The sequence below is a fragment of the Lactuca virosa genome, chromosome 8, assembly GCF_052849685.1.
Source record: "Lactuca virosa cultivar CGN04683 chromosome 8, Lactuca_virosa_CGN04683_v6, whole genome shotgun sequence".
Classification (NCBI taxonomy): domain Eukaryota; kingdom Viridiplantae; phylum Streptophyta; class Magnoliopsida; order Asterales; family Asteraceae; genus Lactuca; species Lactuca virosa.
In genome coordinates, this window is record NC_136433.1 from 300,497,748 (window position 1) to 300,520,065 (window position 22,318).

The following is a 22,318-nucleotide window of genomic DNA, read 5'->3' on the forward strand; positions in this document are numbered from 1 at the left end:
CTTGACCCTCTCTTCAAACTTTTTCACACCTTACTTTAACTTATTGCATCAGTCTGCAGAGGTTAAAAAACAAACTTTTTATTACATGCTGCAGCCGTTTGATCCTCCTCTTCTGCTACAAAGGGTAACAAGGTGGTCCGTAGACTTCAGACATTTTTCGCTTCGAAAAAACAACATTTTCGATTCGAAAAAACAAACGGAACCTCAGTCTCTCATCCATCAATACACAGTATACATTGTATTTTTGCTATAGATTTAATATAAATAAAAAGTATATCGGATTGAATAATAATAAAGTAGTGTTAATAATTGTTTAGTAAATATTGAAACTATGACATGATAAAATCAAAATGTCATTAAAGAAAAAATATTTGAATTTTTTATGCGTTCTTTTCGGTTTACTTTATAATCATTTCTCTCCAATTTAGTAAAAAAAATTAAATTAAATTCGATATATTTGATGGATTTTACAAATATTTCTTGTGTTTGAGGGGCCATCTCGGTATCTTCGAAAAAATATTTCTATCAAACGTGTTGTAGGCCTTCGAAATCCTCCAAATTAACGTCGCAAACAGATAATTAACCTTTTCCTCATGCCTCTCATATAAATACGGTAGTGTCCCCATGCACACGATCCCTATTGCATAAGCCAATAAAATTCGTATTATGATTCTCAATGGTAAATATAAAAATTTCCACTAAAAGGGTAATATGGATCCATTAATAAAATATGGGAGCTTATAACACCCTTTATTATGGGTGCTCACAACACCATTAAAAATGGTTCCCTGCCTTCTATACATTAGCAAATAACAAAAGTCGCATAAAAGACATCTAACAAAAATTAAGTGGGATAAAAAAATAATGTTACTTAAAACCATTAGAACGTGTTGACTCGTCCTAGTTGTATGTATTGGTTGTGATTTAAGTGTCACTGAAACCACCTGCTATGATTATTATAAACTAAGAAAACTGTGTTTAGTTTTAATTTGTTTGTCGTGTGTTGCGGTGACGACAATATATTTTTTTTGAATGATGGGTTGCATATGTAAAACATATACAAAATATTTAGAAAACATGTAGCAACTAAATGTCAGCCCCGTACACATCATGTCTCAAAAGCAAGGACCAAAAATGAGAAACAACCAAAATGTATGAACTAAATTCGGACAAAAAGAAATTAGCCAACATTGCAATTTAGTAGATAGGTACTATTTTGACCGCTTTGCTACACAATCCATCATTTTGTAAATTGAATTTTGATGATTATATTGATAAAACTTATGTATTGTTGAAAGTGACAATTTACAAAGTTCGGAAGTCGATGCGGTAAACATGAAAGTTTAGAAACTCGATGAGGCAAACACGAAAGTTTCGAAAATCAATAGGGTTGAAAGTTACAATTTACAAAGTTCGAAGTCGGCAAGATCAAAATGACATTTTACCAAGTTGAGGTGTAGTAGCTATAGGAAAAACTATTATATTATATATACTACGGAGGTTAAATACGAAACTTTAGAAAATAAAGGAGATGAAAATGATATTTTAGAAAGTTTAAAGTTGAAGTACTAAAAATAACATTTTACAAAATAGATGACTAAAAGTTGTTATTTAAAAAAGTTAAAAGGTTTGAAGTGTCCACAGAAACATCCACCGATACTTCAAATTAGTGTGTATATATATATATATATATATATATATATATATATATATATATATATATATATATATATATATATATATATATATATATATATATATATATATATATATATAGGGTGAGGTTCAATAGAGAACCATAATTAACCAAGGAACCAAAGAACCAATCTTTTTTTCAACTTTTAGAACTTATTTTTTATCAAAAAAAAAAACTAAAAATACAGAAATTCATAACTTTTTATCATTTTTCCAATGATATCAAATTCGAATTTTTTTTACGTCAAATTCATAATGTGAATCCGAAAAATATTTTTCACATTCACAATGTTAATATATGAATTTAGATATTTTTATATTTTTTTTTCGATAAAGAATAAGCTCTAGAAATTGAAAAAAAGATTTGGTTTTTTGAAGATTCAATAATTATGGTTCTCTATTGAACTTTTCACTATATATATATATATATATATATATATATATATATATATATATATATATATCATACATACTTATAAAGCTAACATTTTTTCTTGAATCTCATGCATTTGAAACCCCCTTTTTTAACTTCCTCAAACCACATTCATTTGAAATCCCATTTTTTAACTAATGCAACTCAAAAGTTTTCTTAATTATGATTTAACACTCAAAAGTTTTATAACTTATATTATCTTTAATTAGCATTTAGTGAAAAGTTTACTATAAAAATGTCAATCTTTTGTGTCTTTTGTGTTATATAAAATCTTACATGTAAGAAGGATTTGAAGATATTGTGATTCAAAAGTTTTCATATAGTTAAGCATTCACGATCCAAATATGATGATTTGAAGAAATGAGTTATGTCGCATCGATGGTAATTGTAATATGATTTTTTCTTTCAACCAAAACAAATGAAGCTTTTCTATTCTTTCTTTATATTCATTTTTTATATTCAGTTTCTCATTTAATCTTTATATGTGATTTGTATGTATTACTCAATATTGAATGTGACTCTCCAAACATTAATGTTTTGCTTGGAATATCTTTCTGATTCTTCTTTTCAAGAAAAATATTTTGATTGCAGGTTAGTGAAGAATTGTCATCAAGTTTCTATGGTTTAATGATGTTAAATGAAGAAAGAAGATTCATAAAATGGATATATGTTTTTTTGTTTGAGCAAAGTTGACGAATGTTAGTTTTTCTTTTGATATAAATGTATGTTTATGTAACATCTTTATTTATATATTCAACCACCCAATGTCATTATTTATTTGACTGTAGTTTTTCTATTTTGATTATGTTTATTTTCTATTATTTTTTTGTTGGGTTATCCTACACAATATATTTAAAAGACAATATTTAAAAGATAACATAATTTTGAACATTTGATATGTAATTATAATAGACTTATCATGATTTGTTCTTCATATGAAAGTAATTTATCCATATTACTACGACAATAATTACATATGACATTTACGAATATATATATATATATATATATATATATATATATATATATATTATATGTGATTTGTTTAACATGTATATGCACCTATATATGTTATAAATTTATTAAAAGTTGCAGTTCATATTTTTGTTCATACGTTTTGTTACCCGTTATATTATCATTCATTTCATATATAATTTACACAATTTTAAACGGTTTATAAAATTATCAAATAATTGTATATATCACAATGACTTAAAAATTAAACTACAATGTTTAATAAAACTAATATGTTAACTATATGTTTGCTTTACTACTAACATTTTGTTTTAAAGTAGAAATATTAAATAAGAATTTGGTAAAAGTTATTATTTTAACTATATAATTTTATTCTCGCGCAACGCGCGGGGATTCGTCTAGTATATTATAAACTTGTAGGTAGATAGTGTATACTTGTAAAAATTGATCTTCGAAACACTGGGGATTTGAGACGGCAATTCCTAAAAGACGCATTTAGCCCTCTATTTCAACTATCAGTTTTCTTATATCTATATGATTTCAGTTTGGACTTTGGAAGACAAATACTTTTCTTCTATGTTTTCTTTGCAATTATTGTTTCGAATTGACACATAACAAACATGTATTTTGTGTTTACTATATCTGATTTTGTCTGAAATCCAGATCGTAATTTTTCCCGGATCATTCCAATTATGATTTGGTGTAACTCTAGACAATTAGGTAGAAGTTACAGATTCGGGAAATTGTTTGTACACAATACCTGGAATATCTATGTTGATATTTATATTTAACCTTATATTTATTCGAAGGGGTGTAATAATTGTAAAACAATTTCTATACATAATATAATATAGAAAGGTACTAAAAGCAAGTTATAAACAAAGTTTGTTTACCAATGAACAGAAGATTTGATGCGGTGATGTATTTCCCAATCGTTGAAAGCATTGAAACAACGAGAATCACCTGATCAAACATAAATTAAGGAATCCAACATATGAATACTGAAATTGATAAGACATTCGGATCTCCTTTTGGCAATATGTTGCAAAAGGTTTCTCGTATTCAAACAATTAATACTTACTGAGAAACAAAAAACGGTCTATATAACTTTTCAACATGAAACGAGAATATAATTGCACACGTAACCTTCAAAGTATTACCAAACAAAAGAGTTTAATGTCGTTTCCACAAGCAATGTTGATAAGCCACGACAAGAAGACGTTGAGTTTTTCACATATATCTTTGCATAACATAGATTCCTCCAATAGGAACTTGGGGATTTCGGGAGGAGTCCTGTAACACATAATTCCAAACTTGTTAAACAACATAAAAACTATTGTAGTTTTTATTTAACCACTACCAAATTTTTATGTTTTTTACCACTTAGAATTTTTTTTTTTTTTGTATTTTTTTTCTCTTTGCATAAAAGCTGTAGTAAATTGAAAATTACAATCGGAAGAATACTGGTCTTGTCATTATTATTATTATTATTATTTAAAATTTCATCATTTTAATAATTAACTAAATCATTAAAAAAATCCAAATGCTTAAATTGAACAAATTCCAAACTATAATGGTTTCTATAAAATTTAAAGTCTTGTATAGTATTCTTTTAGGAAAAAAAAAAAAAAAAAACTCAGTGTTAAAAAAAATACTATTTTAATTTTTAACCAAAAAATCAAACTACATGAGTTTTATAAAATTTGGCGTTATATTCACTTATATCAATTTCATAGAACTAGATCTTACCATTTGAAGGCTTTGGCTCCATTCGACCAAATAAATATAACAAGCATGACAGTGATGGTCAAGTGACAAAGAAATGTCACAAGGTTATACTCCGCAACCTCAAAAAGAAACCATAATGCCATGACCCCCATAAAAACCGCACCTGATACCGCTTTGTCTCTCCATAATAAAATATTTGCAGCTGATAATTCAAAATTTTTGTTTCTTAGATCATCACTAAACATAACACCATTTACAAAAGATGTTTCTTACTCCATTTTTGCAGTAACTCTATTTTAATGCAAAAACATAAAGTTAAGGAACATTAGTACTCCTTTTTTATGTAATCTTGTGATTACTCTGTATTTGGAGTTAGATTAGAGCATTTTAACTACTAAATAATTTTAAACCTATCAGTGGCTATGGGAGATCCCTCTAGTACACCAAATGATTGAAATAATGAAAAAAAATATTCATATCATTATTGCTTACATTTATTTCACATATCATACCTTTTCCACCTCCGAGTATTTCATAGATTGGCCTCTCGCGGCCAAACAACCTCATTCTTCGTGCTCCGTTGTCATTGTCATTCGATAAGTAAGTGTAAGTCGACATTTTGCTTTTTTTATACTGTTTTTTGTTTCTAAAAATGAAAATAATAACGACTTTTGAAAGGTTGCTACAAAGGAGAGGATATAGAGAGAGGTGTAGGGATTCCAAGCTTGTAAGCAAAGTATATAGACGATGAAGAAAGGAATGCCCTTTGGGCAGGGTTTACTTTGGTTATTAAAAAGTATATATTAATAAAATAAAAAAGATTTATTATAATTAATGTAATTTAAAACTTTTATGGTAAAAATATTCTTTTTTTTAATGTAAATTAATAGAATATTCGTAACATGTTTGCCATTAAAGTCTTGAATTAGAATCTTGGCCTTTTTCTTGAGTAACTTTACACATAAACACACACATGGTGGCTTTTTTTTCATTGATTTAATAAATTGTTTCTTCGAGTTATGTTTTTAATGGGACTATCAAGTCAACGACTCAATAGTAAGCCGAAATGAATTTTAAATATTTATAATTTTATGAATCTTAAATCTTATTATTCAAATTAATTAAATTAATGTATTTAATAATATACACTTTGTATAATTACATATAGGGACGAATGGTCCATGTGGTTTAGGGTAATCTGCGTGTTAACTCTTTTTAACTCGGACCGTCTCTACTTTATATTTTTGTTGTACGCTTGGTCCCTTTCATTCTAAAAAAACTAATTTACCATCATCCATTTCTTTTTTAATTAAATTTTTATTTATTATTTATTATTTATTTAAACAATAAAATAAATTAAAATGTGACCCATCCCTACCCCCAACCCTCCTCCCCTCCTTATGTCCGGTCATCGGAAACCATTTCTGGCCACCACCGCCACTAATCTCCGGTCACTACCACCGCTACGAATAAGAACCCTAGAAACAAAACAAAAATCATAGATCCAAACTAGATACAAACAAAACCATAGATCCGATAAATAATTTTCAAAACAAAAAACCATAGATCTAAGGAGATCTGGTTCTTCTTTTCATTGTTCTTTTAAAATTTGAGTCTAGGTAAGCGACAAAGACATTAAAACAGAACTAGAAATCAGAAATTGAAATCAAATGAAACCCAAAAATTAGAATTCAAAATCAGAATTAAAATGTTGAAACCCCAACACTTTCATGATGAAACCCCATCTAAAACGATTAATGAAGCAGATCACATTTGAAGCTTTTCATGGTGCTCTCAAGCCATCGGTTCTCTGTCAACCCTTCCTATGAATGTTTCCAATAGCAGTGGGTAAGGATCTCATCGAGTCTATGGGATAGGGAGACACACACATAGAGAGAGGGGGAGGGGAGAAAGAGAAAGAAAGATAAACACACACACACACACAAAGAGAGAGAGAGAGAGAGAGAGAGAGAAAGAGAGAGCTAGTGGTCGTTTCCAATCTGCAATCAATTTTTTTAAACAAAATTATGGTCGTTTCATAGAAATATTGCGTATTTGGAGTGAAAATCAGGATTGATGGCGACTTTAGAGTGGTTTCCGGCGAAATAGACATCGTAGACATGTGGTGGAGGATGACCATAGTCGACGATGGCTCTAGAGCGTAGATTAACGCTCTGATATCACTTGATGGATGCTTTAGAGGTGCTTAGAAAGAGTATAAATGTGGTGAGGCATGGTCGGTGGCTTTGTTGAGGTTTTCGGCCGGTGGTGGCAACTTGGAAGTGGTGTCCGGCGACGGTGGGTTTGGTGATCCATTAGGGTTCTTGAGTTTAAAGAAGACGAAAAGATGTAGTTGGGAAGAAGAAATGGACGTGAAGAGGAATAGGGGATGAAGGGAAGATGGTGATTGTATACATTTTCTTATTTTATTTAACTTATTTTTTTAATTTGTTTTGATTTATGTTTTATTTATAATTTATAATAATAGATAAATAGTACATAATATATATATATATATATATATATATATATATATATAATAAGGATAATCTTGGCATTTTATGTCTATCAGCGACCAAAAGCGCAACAAAAACATACAATAGGGATGGTCCAAGTTAAAAATTCTTTAAAGGGACCAACCACCCAGACTGTCCCAAACCATAGGGACCATTCGTGTAATTACCCTTATATATAATGAAATTTATTTCTAAAAGTAATAAAAAGGAACAAACAAAAACAACGTATCAACTGGACACATAAAACTAAGTTATTGACACCGATGACATTTTTCTAACAAAATGTTATATCATGACAACCTCAAATGAAATGTCATAAACTAACCATGATTTTCGAAAAAGGAAAAAGTAGCTTTATTTTCGAAATACTAAAATACGATTTCTTATCTAAAGGTCAATTTTTAGGTTTGACATTGGAAATAAAATATTGTGTTTATATCATTTTGTTCGAAAATCTTCTACGCGCGGAGTCCGAAATACTTGCCAAGAACAAGTTCGGAAATTATACAAAGAACTTGTTCGAAGATTTAACCAAGAACAACCTCCAAATTGTTACCCATAACTAATTCAGAAAATTAAATTTAGTTTGATAATTTCACTTCTATCAATGAGAAATAAGACTCTATACATTGGGAGCTATTGAAGTTGTTTTTGTTTCGGTTTTCATCGAATCAATAAATTGGAAGGATGGCTTACGCGTCAAAAGCATACTACTCAGATATACGAACAAGCAGTTAAGATTCCTCTTTATTCAAATTTGTTTTGTATACCTTGTTAGAAGATGATTAAATTAAGTGCTTACCGCATTATGTGATATGTGTTTCAGGTACTTCTCAGGATCGCGGGAAGGCACCATCTTGATTGTACACACGAGATGGAGTTATGTTTTTGAGAATCCTGGATTTTTATTCAAACAATTATGGATTTGTGTTTTTGATAATTTGACACTTTGGGGGTTCTTGTGAAATGTGTTAATGAGAATTATGTGATTTTAAAATGAAAATTTTGTTTGAGAATTTACGGTGTTACATGTAGTTAGCGGGTCGAAGGCACCAATGCCGACCCATGATTATGCTATGTTAGGATGCTAGTGTTGGATTAGGTGTCTAAGCCCATAACTATTTTGGTATGTACTTGACCCGATTATGAGCATGATCCTTTTGGGTTGCCTTCACTCATGCAACTTGATAGGATGACGAGAGGAGAGAGAGTAGAATTTATTATATGAATAATAAATTCATACTAAAAAATGGTTTAATTAATATATTACAAGATTAATATATTATTTGGAAATCATATTATTTAATTAGTATTGATCAGGAATTAATTTAGTGGTCAAAAGAGACTGATTAGATGATTGAGGGACTGTTATGCAAATCATTGATAGTTGCATAAATGGGTTGATGGACTCTATAGAGTGGAGTGGACGAATTTCTATAAGGGAGCCTTATAGATTTCGTCCATGGGCTCTAAGGAAAAGAGTTCATGGGTTGCTTGTTGCCTAAGTCAGGTATTAGGGTTTCCACCTGAAAACCCTAGCAGCCCTCGGCTATATAAACCCCTCTAGTCTAAGGAATTCGGCCTATGCTTCTTGAAGTTGACCTAACCAAATTTCCTCCCCTCTCCTAAGTCATCTTGTTGCAAGAGTGTTTGTGACTCTATTAGAGGTGCAATACTTGGGGCACTAAGCTTTCAGAGGTCAAGGATATTCAAGGTGTTCTTGTTATTGCTACATAACAAGTAAGGTAAGATTCCAAACCCTTATTTACATATGAATTTCGTTCTTAGACATGTTAGATTAGGGTTTATGCTTTGGAAGATTGTTTGCATGTGTAACTTGAGGAAAACCTAGATCCAAAGCATTAGGGTTGCATGTACACCACATGATTGGTGTTCTGCTCAAAACCCATCAGTGGTATCAGAGCTTAGGGTAGTTTTGCTGTTATATGATGCAAGAGTTATGTTTTTCAAAGCTGGAAATTTTCGTTTTTCGTAATTGAACCAGGCTCACGACATGAGCACAGTGCTCACGACGTGAGCTCAGTCTGACAACAGATTTCGAAAATTTTGCCCCTAATTTGATTTAGATAATTACCATAAATTGTTTTTCCAAATTAAAATCAGATTTTTCTGTTATGGTAATTGATATCCTAATTAAATTAATGGATAATTGTCAATTTAAGTTAATTACTTGTTTTATAAGATAAAGATTAATTATTTGTATTTTGATTTGAATTATCTTGTAAGAAAAGAAAGATTAGGTCAAATTATGTGATAATTATTAATTATATTTAATTATTTTTTAAAATTGATCTAAATGATAATTTTGAGAAGTTGGATTTCAATATGGAATTCAATACTAATGAAGGAGAAGATGATACTACTGGAGGTATTGTTATTTCTTCATCTTTTGGCTTTTATTATCTGTTATTTATTTATTACAACATTGTACTTTAAAAGTCATTTAAATCCAAATACAAAGCAATACTTGGGTAATTAAATAAGAAAAAAAAGTTAATCATTCAGGTTAGAATAGTATCAACACACAGACAGGTGAATTGATGTTTTGTTATGCTTCATCTGCTGGAGAACGAGGCATCCAAGTTATTATTGTTGGTGTAGGGGGTGCAGCCCATTTGCCAGGTTTTATTCTCTACTTTACTTTTATTTCTTCCAAATACAACAATTTCAATTTTTTTTATTTTTCATTTTTTTTCCAAAATTTGTGATTAGGTATGGTAGCTGCATTGACACCCTTACATGTCATTGGAGTTCCTGTGCGTGCTTCTGCATTAGATGGCCTTGACTCCCTTCTCTCAATTGTTCAGGTATATTATATTTTATATACACCAATCTACTTTCATCTATTTATTTATTATATACTTTCACTTCACTTTTTTCCTATTATAGTATTCTACTTTGAAAATTCTACAAAACCTTAATAGAAAGAAATAAAAGTAAGATGTTAAATTAATTACTGAAATAAATGCTATTTCTTGGAGATGTCAATGAAGAAAAGGTTTAGGCTGCTTAGTGATGAAGTGATGGAGCCTTTAACAAAATGTTATCCTCAGACATCCAATTAACCTAGATCCCATAAGGACAATGATCATAAGACAGAACATACATTTTTTTTTTCTCTTTGATTGTTTAAAGTTGTGGCATGTTCATCATGCAGGGTTCTGCAGGAGAAACCAAACTTGAGAAAGAGAAAGTGGGAGATGTATGTTAGTTGTGGTCAATGGTCGTTTATTTATATACTAAGTCTGATTTATAATTATCTTGTTTAATCATACCTATAATTTGTTCTTTCAGGGTAAAGGGGATGATGGCATTGAAAGAAATAATAATGATACAGATGTTAAACCCACTGAAAAGGTTGAAGATGCTTTCTAGAAAGAAAGTGAATCTAGTGTGATTAAGGAGGACGTGTCTGAAGCTGAAGCACTTCCTGTGATTATAGTAAGCCAAAATTTCCTTGTTGAGTTTCTCAGTTTATGTTTCTTGTTTTCCCATTATAATATCTTAGCACCTAAAATTATGTTCAGGTTTGGCTGGTGATTTTTTATGGCAATTCATTCGTTCTCATGTAGATACACATATTCTTATCTTAATACAAACTACCATATAATATACCCCTTTGACTTTTCTTTTTGGGTTTTGCAGGACTTACTGTAGGTTTGAAAAACTGAATTCGTGTAACTTTTGCTGCAGACCCATCTTCTCTTGAAGAAGCTTTTGATAGAGTGAAGCCTTTTTGCCAAAAGCATTCTCATCAGCAAAAGGTTCATATTCTCTTAAAAAGGAAATTGTCAAAGGATAATTTAGTCATGACTTTCTTTTAATGGGTTACATGTTTTGTTTTCTATAATAAATATTATGCAATATTAGCAATGTGTTACATTTACTTACTATTGGAATGATTATTTGTATTTGACATATTAATGCAATGAGTTATCTTTATTGTTTATGGTATTTTATTTTGTATTGTGAGACTTTTCATGTGTGTTATTTAATTTGAAAATTAGTAAATCTATCAAAAATATATAATTTTAAAAACATTTAAAATTATGACACGCAAAAATGCGTGTCGTATTCCTTTATGACAGGGGATTTCTTGATACGCATTGCATGTCATAAACACGCGTGTCGTAAGGTTACGACACGCAAATGCGTGTCGTCTTCCTTTATGACAGGGCTTTCCTTGATACGCATTGCGTGTCATAACTGTGCGTCGTAAATGCGTGTCATAAATGCGCGTCGTAAATGCGCGTCGTAAATAGACGACGCGGAAAAGCGTGTCGTCTCTCGTTATGACAGTGCCTTTCTTGACACGCATTTGCGCGTCGTCTGAGCGTTTTACGACACACATTGCGCGTCGTAAAAGGCTGTTTTTCTAGAAGTGTCAAGTTTTGGAATTTAAAATTTAATTAAAAGTTTTAATTTTGAAATATTAATTTCTTAAACCCTAGTAATTTGAAAAGTTTTAAAAATACACCTCTTGGTTATGAAATTTAAAATTTAATTAAATAGCTTTAATTTTGAAATCTTAAATTTAGAACCTTGATAAGATTTTGAATAGTTCAAGTTACACCCTTAAGGTTTTATTAAATTAATTAAATGTTTAATTAAAAGAGAAAATTAATAAAACCACATAGTATTTTGACAAAGTGTAAAATACACCCTTATGCTATATAAATTAAAAGTCTAATATATTATATATGTATAAGTAAGAGTCAATCTTACCGTTAGTAGGCCTCATTCACGAAGCTGGTGTATAAGGGGTGTTTAAGGAAGCGACCTGTAAAATGACCGCCATTGGGTATCCACTCTTACCCACCGCACCCTTGACTAGTAGAGGGTCGTTAGCCGAACGAGTAGGATAGGACACAACCTTCCATTATAAGTATAATGAAATACGAAGTAACTAAACATTTTTCTAAAATTCCCAAATCTTAGTTACTTTAGGAAAAATGTGAATTTGGTGCTAATCCATGAAATTACACATTGCACCTTATTGGTCGTTAGTGGAGCGTGTATGGTTAACCGGCACACTAATCTGGGACTAATGTAGGATGACAATAGGTAGCTCATTAAATATCATAGATCGATGGAGCGTGTGTGGCTAACCGACACATTGATTAGGTGATAAATATCGAGAGTACCAGGCTAATTTGCATGGTTATTCACACCTTGTTTGTGATCCTCAGCATCCCAGTCACAAACTTGAAGGGCATAATCGAGGTTAAACATGCCATTGAAAAGTTCAATGAATCTCAAAAGATCTAGGAGTTTCAATTCATTTAAAACTTAAACTTCATTTTCGTTTTTCATGGTGGAAATTGGTAAATCGTCATTTACCTACCTTCAAATATTCTGCAATTGGATTACGGCATCCCTCTTCCGAGTTGTAGAACATTGTGTTGGATCCTAGCCATGATATTTCATTTAGGTGTCATATTAAGGACTATTATCAACTAACTTGAATTTTCTCCCTTTTATAGATGTCAAAATCTAACAACTATGGTCTTCATGAATCCCTTGGAAAAAGCTTTCCACTTGAAGATGATGTTCCATGATTAGATCGTGGAAATGGAAATCATGCTTCACTTCCTCGACCTCCTCCAATAATTCTCCCTGACCCACGTGTTCGAAGACTTGAAAAGTACAAGGTCACTAAAGCTTTTTGGAAAGCAAACACGAAGATGGAAAGTCTATATGTACTCACGTCCTAGGGATGAAGTTGCACATTGACAAGTTGGGAATGTTGGGTGTCGAAATTTCAAGGAAGTTGGCTGTTGACTTGGTTCTTCAATCACTTCCTAAGTCGTATAGTGAGTTCATTGATGATTACTATATAAAAGACCACGACGTGACCCTCATTGATCTTACTTATTTGCTTATTGCTGATGAATCAGCAATGATTTGGCGCACTGGTAAAGTAAATTTGACTGGTGGATCAACCTCCCAAACTTCCATGGACATAGGCAATGACAACGATAGTCCAGAAAGGATTTCTTCTCCTAAGGGAAAGAAATCTGCCATGGTCAAAAGGTTCGACCATAAGAGAAAGGAAAATTCTAAGATTGTCCCTTGTGCCATTCCCAAAGAGTCTGTGTGTTTCTACTGCCAAGAGAAGGGGCATTGGTTACGAAGCTACCCTAACTACCTGAGAGATCTAAGATATGGGATAGTCAAGATGTATGACTCTGCTTCAGGTAAAATCCACTATCCGACTCTATTAAGTTCCTGTTTGTAGATTCTTAATACATGATGTGATAAGATTGCATTTTGATGTTTTGTAGGATCGAAGAAAAGAAAGGAAGCTTAAAGGAAGAAGCATGCTGAGTCTGATCACGAAGAAATGGATTTCGATCGCATGGTTTGATGATCAGATTTTTGAGCTGCTACTTAGGAGTTATGATAGATTGCTTAGGAATATTTACATAGTTTTCATTTTTAATTGTGTTGTAAGGACAAGTTGTTCCGCGTTTTTATAAATAAAATAAATTTTTATTTTTTTTATTTATATATATCCTTGAAATGACTTTTGTGAAAATTGGTGTTTGTATATTTCTATTGTTAGCAATATTGTGAGTGAATTTGATTCTTTCATTTATGGTAGTGTCTAAAATTTACCAAATAAAGAAAGATTCTCATCACCCAAGTTTCAAATGGACAGAAACTTGGAATCATGCAACTGGTATTGTATGATGAATGAGAAACTTTGTATTTGGAAAATGAAGACTAATTCTTTGACAAAGAGTCAAGTGAAGGACTAAAGGATTTAGTACACATTGTTGTGCACTGATCAAGTCCACCACAAATAACGATAAGACTGTTTGTCATGTTTTACTAAAAGTTTAGTAAACATGGTTATACTTACAAGATTAAGTGCAATTCTGAATCATTGGAAAAGTTTCAATGAATAGTTTAACGAATAAGAAGAATCAATTAGGCAGAAAGATAAAAGTTTCTCCAATCTGAAAAGAAGGTAGAGTACTTGAGTATCATGTTTTATGATCGTCTCTATGAAACCATATCACAATTGATCCTCTAAGGACACCTTAGTGCACTTGTATGGCTAAGAAGAGGAATTGGAAATTGTTGCAATGGTTAAATCAAAAGGTGAATCATACTTCGTTCCAAAATCGAGTCTTAGAGTCATACTCCAAAATTGTGACTTGAGTAAAGGTTTATAAAACTAATCGAATGTGGAGTAAGAAATGTTTAATACTCTTGCGCATTTGAAAATTGGTAAGTTGTGATGTCTTGGATAAGACAAAGACCAACTAAAACCAATTATGTGAAGTGTTTGTCTTGATAAGGACCCACACTAACTCTTAAATATTTGTTTGTCAAAGAACGTTTCTTGACAAGAAAATCTTATATGTCAAGAGGTCAGTGGGAGTCTTAAAGATCTTGAAAAGTTTCAAGAACTTATCAAGAGTAAACCTATTGTTAATCACTAGCACACGACTTGAGGTTTATAACCTATCGTGTTGACATATTCTTGTTTCTGTGCCATTACAGTTGAGTTGATTATGCATGTGAGCTCTATGAGTTCTCATTTGAATGCATAAAGGCAAAGCACCTTGATCAATGGAAAGTACATTGATCTTGTATGGGTGAGCTGCTAAATAACTTGGAAGACATGGTGGGCACTTGTGCTTCCATGTGGCAAGAAATGGAGATTGAACAAGTTCAGTCCATATAAGTTTGATTTTGTCATAGACCTTGTCTTATGATAATGGTTGGAATTAAAAAAATTCACGTGGATAGGAACACACACACCATAAAATCTAAGTGTCATAAGGTTTCTCTCCAATTCATGAAAATGATTGTGAGGAAACTCTTTCACTAAGAATATTTTAAGGAGATAGTGATTGTGATATTTGCATTCTCAAATTCGATTATGATTACGACATCCCTCATCATAGTTCGAATTGTGAGGTTTGGCAAATAGTTTGAACATTTAAGACTTATTGTTATAAGTTCTGAAATAGTTTAGACATACATATGAGCTTTCTGAATGGTGTATGAGCTTAGATAAAGATTTATCGAAGCGTCTCGTATAAGAAATATGAACTTTGGTAAAGAAATCAATAAGTATTGATTTCTATAAGTCCAACTAATTTCTGAATAAATGTCAAAGCTAGTGGGAACATGAGTGTTATGCTGGTAAAGATATAATCATCATGTTAGCGGGAGCATGATTATTATGTTGCGAGTTAGCAATGTTAATTATAGTAAACACAAGTTTCAATTCGTAAAGTTGTAGAGGTTGAAAACTTTTTTGCTATAATTAAGGGAGAGAAATTTATACTTCATTTCTAATCTAAAAGCTTAGATCGAGAAATTTTAATCAAATATAGTCAAAGGATATATATGAATGTTATGTTGAAAAGGTTCAACATAAGGGAATTCTATATATATATGGCAATATTATAGCAAGAGACTGGTAAAGTATCACGTCTTTATGTGAGACATTATGTATTGTATCCCATACGCTACGAGTATAGGATCGATTACATATGCTGTAATGATTCAACTGTTCTGATTTTCCAAATGCCTAGGGCATTAAGAGGGAAAAAGGACCAGAACCGGATATGACTGAAATAATTAAACACCTGTCAAGGACGATTTAAGGTTCGCTAAGGATTGGTCGTTTGTGAGCAGTTGGAAGTAAAGAATTGAATGGAACATATTGGCATTATTATAAATAGATAGGATTCTTTTTCGAATGAGTTGTCATATGGAAAATATGGAAATGTTTCCATATTGGGAGTTGGATATTAAGAATCTATGTAGATTAGAAACCTTTATGCTAGAAGGATGTTCAAAGAAATGTACTTTGAATGTGAGACTTGATGTCTATGGAGTTGTCTTGTAACAATCTCCAATAGAGCACTTTGTAATTTCATTGACAAAGTCTTGGTGACTTTAATACTATGACATTACAAAAGGATCACTGCATAAAATGTTAGAATCTAACATATTCTGATAGTGGCAAAAATTTGGTATTCTTACACTTATAATAAGGATTAGGAGTTGTGAAATGAGTATCATTGGTAATGCGTTCAATTGATTTATTTCACAAAGTAAGGACTATAGGTAAACATAGAGTGCATGCTTGGAGCATGGGACAACTAGTGTTGTTATAATTCGAGTAATAAGTTGATTATCCGAAACATTATACAATGAATAATGAGTAATTAGTATGATGATTAAATAAAAGGTGTTTTGTTTTTACTCACAAGTTTGAGACCATATTGGATTCGATTATTCTTGTGTTTCACTTTGCATGTTTTGACTTCCAGAATAACTAGGTTATTCGAAAATTCACAGTCGATCATACGTTGGAAGTAGGTATTGAGGCAAGAATGTCATGAATCCGTCTGTAGATTGTCTAAAGTCTGCTGCAAAGTTCATGAGTACTTCTGTAATAAGATTAGAGTATTGGATTAAACCCACGCTCACGTGAATCACTTCATGGATTTTATCACGAGTGATTGTGAGACGATAATATCTTATATTCTTGAAACGAAGAGATATGAGTTGCAATCTACGAGTCGGTTGCACATGGATAATGCGTAAACACATCAGTAACTTGATGTTATAAAACGTATTGTTGTGTGTGATTTGATGAGTAAATAGAGCAAGCATATGAGTCGACGTTTATCCGTTCCTTTTACCCTAAGGGGATAAAAGCGATATTTGTGGGCCCCTCGATGATTTAGTGATGTTGGTGCATGAAAATGCTCCACAAATAATGAGTGTTTATTAGGTTGTATTTTCCCTTTATTGTATTTTGTGGTGTAAATACTCTCCCTCCTATATAAAGGGAGAGTTGGTCATTTATTACAAAAGCTAGCTTATCTTTTCCTTAGTTAGAGAATACACTTCTCACAATGTAATCTCTAGAGAGAGAGAAAGTTGGTGGGTTCTCCCACCCAGGGAGAGTTTCTCTCCCACCATGTTCTTCATACAATATTATGATTATTCTCTCTTGTTCTTAGTCTTCTTCAACGAACTCATACTATGTTCTTCGTGTTCATACTTACAAAAACACAATTAATCTCGAGATATCTTACTTCCGCATTCACCGTTCGTTATAAAAATGGGTCTCAACAATTGGTATCAGAGCCGTACCTTGAAGATCTCACGATTATTTCAAGGGAACGACTCCCGTTCGGTGATTATCTTGTGATTTTTCCGTGTTTCTGCAAGAAAAAAAAATTTCGGGTTGCAAACCGGAATTTTTTTTTATGATGTTCTTTCTTATTTCTATCTTCCGGGTGATTCTATCTGAGCAAAAATAAAAGTTGCTGCTGCTGATCGTTCTATTATTGCTGGAAAAATTGATGTTCTTCATGTTCTTATTACTTTTCTGTTGAAGAAGTGTACAAAAAATGGGAGAAGAAATTATTTTTGTGGTCTCTAAAATGTTGAAGAAATTGTTCCAGGAAGTATCTGTTCTTGGAAATGAGAAGACACAAATTTAATGGACCTATTATTCTTGAAGAAAGTGGACAAAAGCATTTTTTTTGGAGATTTTATCTTCCAGCAACTTTATCATTGTGAGGTATGAAACTCTTGATTCTCATATTTTTAGTTGCTGTAGATCTTCAATTTGAATTGTTTGGACGTAATGTATTGTTTACATAAAGCATATTGTCCTTGTTACTCTTTTGGGTAAAGAGTACTCCACTATTTACTCCCTCAAAAAGACAAAAACCATGTGACATTGTCCTTTCCCATCACCTTTTGTCCCTAAAACCCCCTGCACACTCTTCCTTTTTGCCTTCCCAAGATCCACCTTTGACTTAAAATGCTTTATAAAAAGATTCCCTTATTAAAATATGAATAAATGGCCTTTGCGGTACCATTTTTCATGAAAAAATAGCATTTTTCGTCACCTGTTCAGCCCTTTCCGGACCCCCGAACCGCAGCCAAAAACTGCCTACCGGAGTCCCCTTAGAAGCCTACCCGCAGCCCTTCTTAGCCTTGGTACCGCAGCCCCTCTCAGGCCTAAGTACCGCAGTCCTCTCAGTCTAAATTCGAGGACCGCAGCCTCCCTCTTGCCTTCAGACCGAAGTCCGGACTCCCTACCGCAAGCCTGACCTACCGCAATCTCAGATCAGCAGCGTCGGACCGCAGGCGCGCCTACTGCAGTCTCTCATCCGCAACCGCCTCGCCTTCCTTCCGAACCGCAGCTACTTCAATGACTTCGGTACCCAGCTTCCTCCAACCGCAACCAGCCTAGCCTCCTACCGCACTCAGCCTAGACCCGCACCCAGCCCTTGCACCCAAGACTCCCTTCCCACCGCAACCACCAACCACCCTAGCCACCCTCTTCCATCCGCACCCAAGAACCCCACCTTCCCCTCTGATCCGCAATCACCTACACCCGCAAGCCTCCTCCCTCCAGCGCCCCCCACCCTCCATCAGCAGCCTTCGGCCCCCTTTCCCCTTCCTCCTTTTTTCTTCTTCCTTCATCCCCTTCTTTTTTTCCCTTCCCTCTCATCAGCCCCTCCCTCCTCCTCCCCTCCCTCCTCCTTCCTTCTTCCTTCTTCCTCCTTATTCCTCCCCCCTCCTCCCCTCCTTTTTTTTCCTTCTCATCAGCCCTCCCCTTTCTTTTTAGCCCTCTTATTTTTTTTAAGCCCCCCCTTTTTTTTTATTTATTCAGTTTTTTTTTGTATTATTATTTTTTTCAGTTTTTTTTTTAACACCAATTTTTTTATTTTAGCCATTTTTTTATTAAAACCAATTTTTTTTATTACACCAATTATTTTTTTTAACACTAATTTTTTTATTTTAGCCATTTTTTTTATTAAAACCATTTTTTTTATTACACCAATTATTTTTTTTAACACCAATTTTTGCCACAACCGAACCTTGGATTGTCACATTGGTTCATTTCATGCCGGTTATTATTGGAAGAATCCTCCTACCGCAGTCGGACTTCATATTGTTTTTGGTGATGCTTGCACCGCAACGACGATTGATCAACAAAGTTGTTTCGCATTCTTCACTTTATGAGATTTTATGACTTGTCGCTCTTGATTTTTGGTTGACGAATCATGTATCTTGAGCATGTGGACTTTATTCTCTATTGAAGACCACTTCAAGTGTTCCGGCACCGCAGTTTGGATATTTGGATATATTTTTGGCACAACAGATTATTCTCAGCACAGCTTCAGCAACTATGTCACCCGCCTCCTCATGACCGCAAAAGTATCTCTTTTACTCTGTCTCGTTTCTTATCGAGACCCTTCATACATCTAGGGAGGGCTTCTCTATTAGCTCTTGGTATCCGACACTCTCAATCCGATGATTTGTTGATTTTTGATATCCGGTCATTGGTTATCAAAAATAGGGAGAGAATATCATCCGGATTTGGTTATTATGATTGTTTGAGTTTGGATTTTGAAGACTTCTGAAGACGATTATTTATTTAGTGATGCGATGTGACACTTCTTTTTGGTCTTTACGGATCAAATTTTTGGCATTACTCGATGTTTTCCGATTCAGATTATTTATTATTCGGACTCTACCACAGGATGATTTTGTGTTCGCATCTGGTTCAGATCTTATGGTTTCACGAGTTTGGATTTGTGATATGTTGAAGACGAAGATTATTTTGGAAATGTGACGTGGCACTTATTTTTGGTCCTTGGATCAAATTTTCGGCATTGCTAGACCATGTTTTTGGACTCACATTATTTTTATCCGGACTTCATTTTATGGATGCTTCACATTTTTAGCAGGTTATTCTTTGAAGAATTTCGGTGTATTATGATTCGAGAACTCGAGATGTTTTTCAGATTTTTGAAGATGAAGTGTTTCTTTTATTGGATCTTCTACTTGCTCATGGTGACCTCCTTCTTCGGGTGATTATGACTGGTTTGAAGATTTGGATCTTATTTTTTCTGCTTCATTGGTTGTGCTTTGAAGCCGAAGACCTTCATTTTAGAGATTCATGACCAGTTTCAGACTTCACAGACACCTTAGAGTTTTAGAGACATTTCAGCACTTGATTTCATTTTATTACCACACTTGCTAGTCGGATTACTGTGAATCCAAGAAGGAGTTCAATATCCGTCTAAAAAAAATAGAAGAGAGAAAGTCTAATTCCACATCTATTAGGGGCACTGAGTATATGGTGTAAGTCCTTGCTGTGTTAGCTAGGCCACCTGCCTGAAGCGTTGAAGATAGAAAATTATGGTTGCTTGTTGATTGATTCGGCGTAACGAGTGATAGAGATACCTTACGAGGGTTTAAGGAAAGAAGTTCGTTCAGGTATTATAGCCTTGTATCACTTATTGGATCTCTCATCATTTGTAAGCATTTAGGGAGAGAATGTTGGTGCATGGAAATGCTCCATAAATAATGAGTGTTTATTAGGTTGTATTTTCCCTTTATTGTATTTTGTGGTGTAAATACTCTCCCTCTTATATAAAGGGAGAGTTGGTCATTTATTACAAAAGCTAGCTTATCTTTTCCTTAGTTAGAGAATACACTTCTCACAATGTAATTTCTAGAGAGAGAGAAAGTTGGTGGGTTCTCCCACCCAGGGAGAGTTTCTCTCCCACCATGTTCTTCATGCAATATTATGATTATTCTCTCTTGTTCTTAGTCTTATTCAACGAAATCATAATATGTTCTTCGTGTTCATACTTACAAAAACACAATTAATCTCGAGATATCTTACTTCCGCATTCACCGTTCGTTATAAAAATGGGTCTCAACAAGTGATGACACCCCAATGTGCTTGGCCAAGCCTGGACTGATTTGATCTGTTCAATTAGTTAGTTGTCATAAATCGGAAATCGGGAAACAACACATGAACAGAGAGAATGATTAAAATCCATGTCTCAGTTCATACGAAATCTTTTAGAATGGAGAAATATATGATCCCTTATCTAGAGGACGTGCTTCTGATAAGATCAGAGTTGACAGCGGCTTTTGAAAGCTATGATTGCTAATCAGGTTCTGAAGTCGTACATGCAAAATAGTTATTAGACTTATCCAAGTGGGAGACTGTTGGATTAGGTGTCTAAGCCCATAACTATTTTGGTATGTACTTGACCCGATTATGAGCATGGTCCTTTTGGGTTGCATTCACTCATGCAACTGGATAGGATGACGATAATTTGTTATATGAATAATAAATTCATACTCAAAATGGTTTTATTAATATATTACAAGATTAATATATTATTTGGAAATCATATTATCTAATTAGTATTGATCAGAAATTAATTTAGAATTAATTTAGTGGTCAAAAGAGACTGATTAAATAATTGAGGGACTGTTATGCAAATCATTGATAGTTGCATAAATGGGCTGATGGACTCTATAAAGTGGAGTGGACGAATTTCTATAAGGAAGCCTTATAGATTTCGTCCATGGGCTCTAAGGAAAAGAGTTCATGGGCTGCTTGTTGCCTAAGTCAGGTATTAGGGTTTCCACCTGAAAACCCTAGCAGCCCTCAGCTATATAAACCCCTCTAGTCTAAGGAATTCGGCCAATGCTTCTTGAAGTTCCCTAACCAAATTTCCTCCCCTCTCCTAAGTCATCTTGTTGCAAGAGTGTTTGTGACTCCATTAGCGGTGCAACACTTGGGGCACTAAGCTTTCAGAGGTCAAGGATATTCAAGGTGTTCTTGTTATTGCTTCATAACAAGTAAGGTAAGATTCCAAACCCTTATTTACATATGAATTTCGTTCTTAGACATGTTAGATTAGGGTTTATGCTTTGGAAGATTGTTTGCATGTGTAACTTGAGGAAAACCTAGATCCAAAGCATTAGGGTTGCATGTACACCATAGGAATGATGTTCTGCTCAAAACCCATCAGTTAGATATCTGCGTGACTTTTGCATGTGTTATGTACTTGTATGCTTACGGGGTGGGGCCCGATGACATTTTTATATGCTATGTATCTTTGTGATTATTGTATGTGTATGT

The 22,318-nt window shown here is 33.2% G+C and overlaps 1 protein-coding gene across 1 annotated transcript; it reads right to left on the bottom strand.

Moving 5' to 3' along the window:
• Window positions 1-390: 390 nt before the first annotated feature.
• On the bottom strand, window positions 391-5,542 carry LOC145134056 (reticulon-like protein B9). Its single transcript, XM_079068977.1, has 5 exons — window positions 5,344-5,542; window positions 4,853-5,033; window positions 4,264-4,396; window positions 3,997-4,066; window positions 391-637 (listed from the first exon to the last, which is right to left on the bottom strand). The coding sequence occupies exons 1-5, from the start codon at window positions 5,447-5,449 to the stop codon at window positions 468-470; spliced, it is 660 nt and encodes a 219-aa protein (XP_078925103.1). The 5' UTR covers window positions 5,450-5,542; the 3' UTR covers window positions 391-467.
• Between the last annotated feature and the right edge of the window lie 16,776 nt (window positions 5,543-22,318).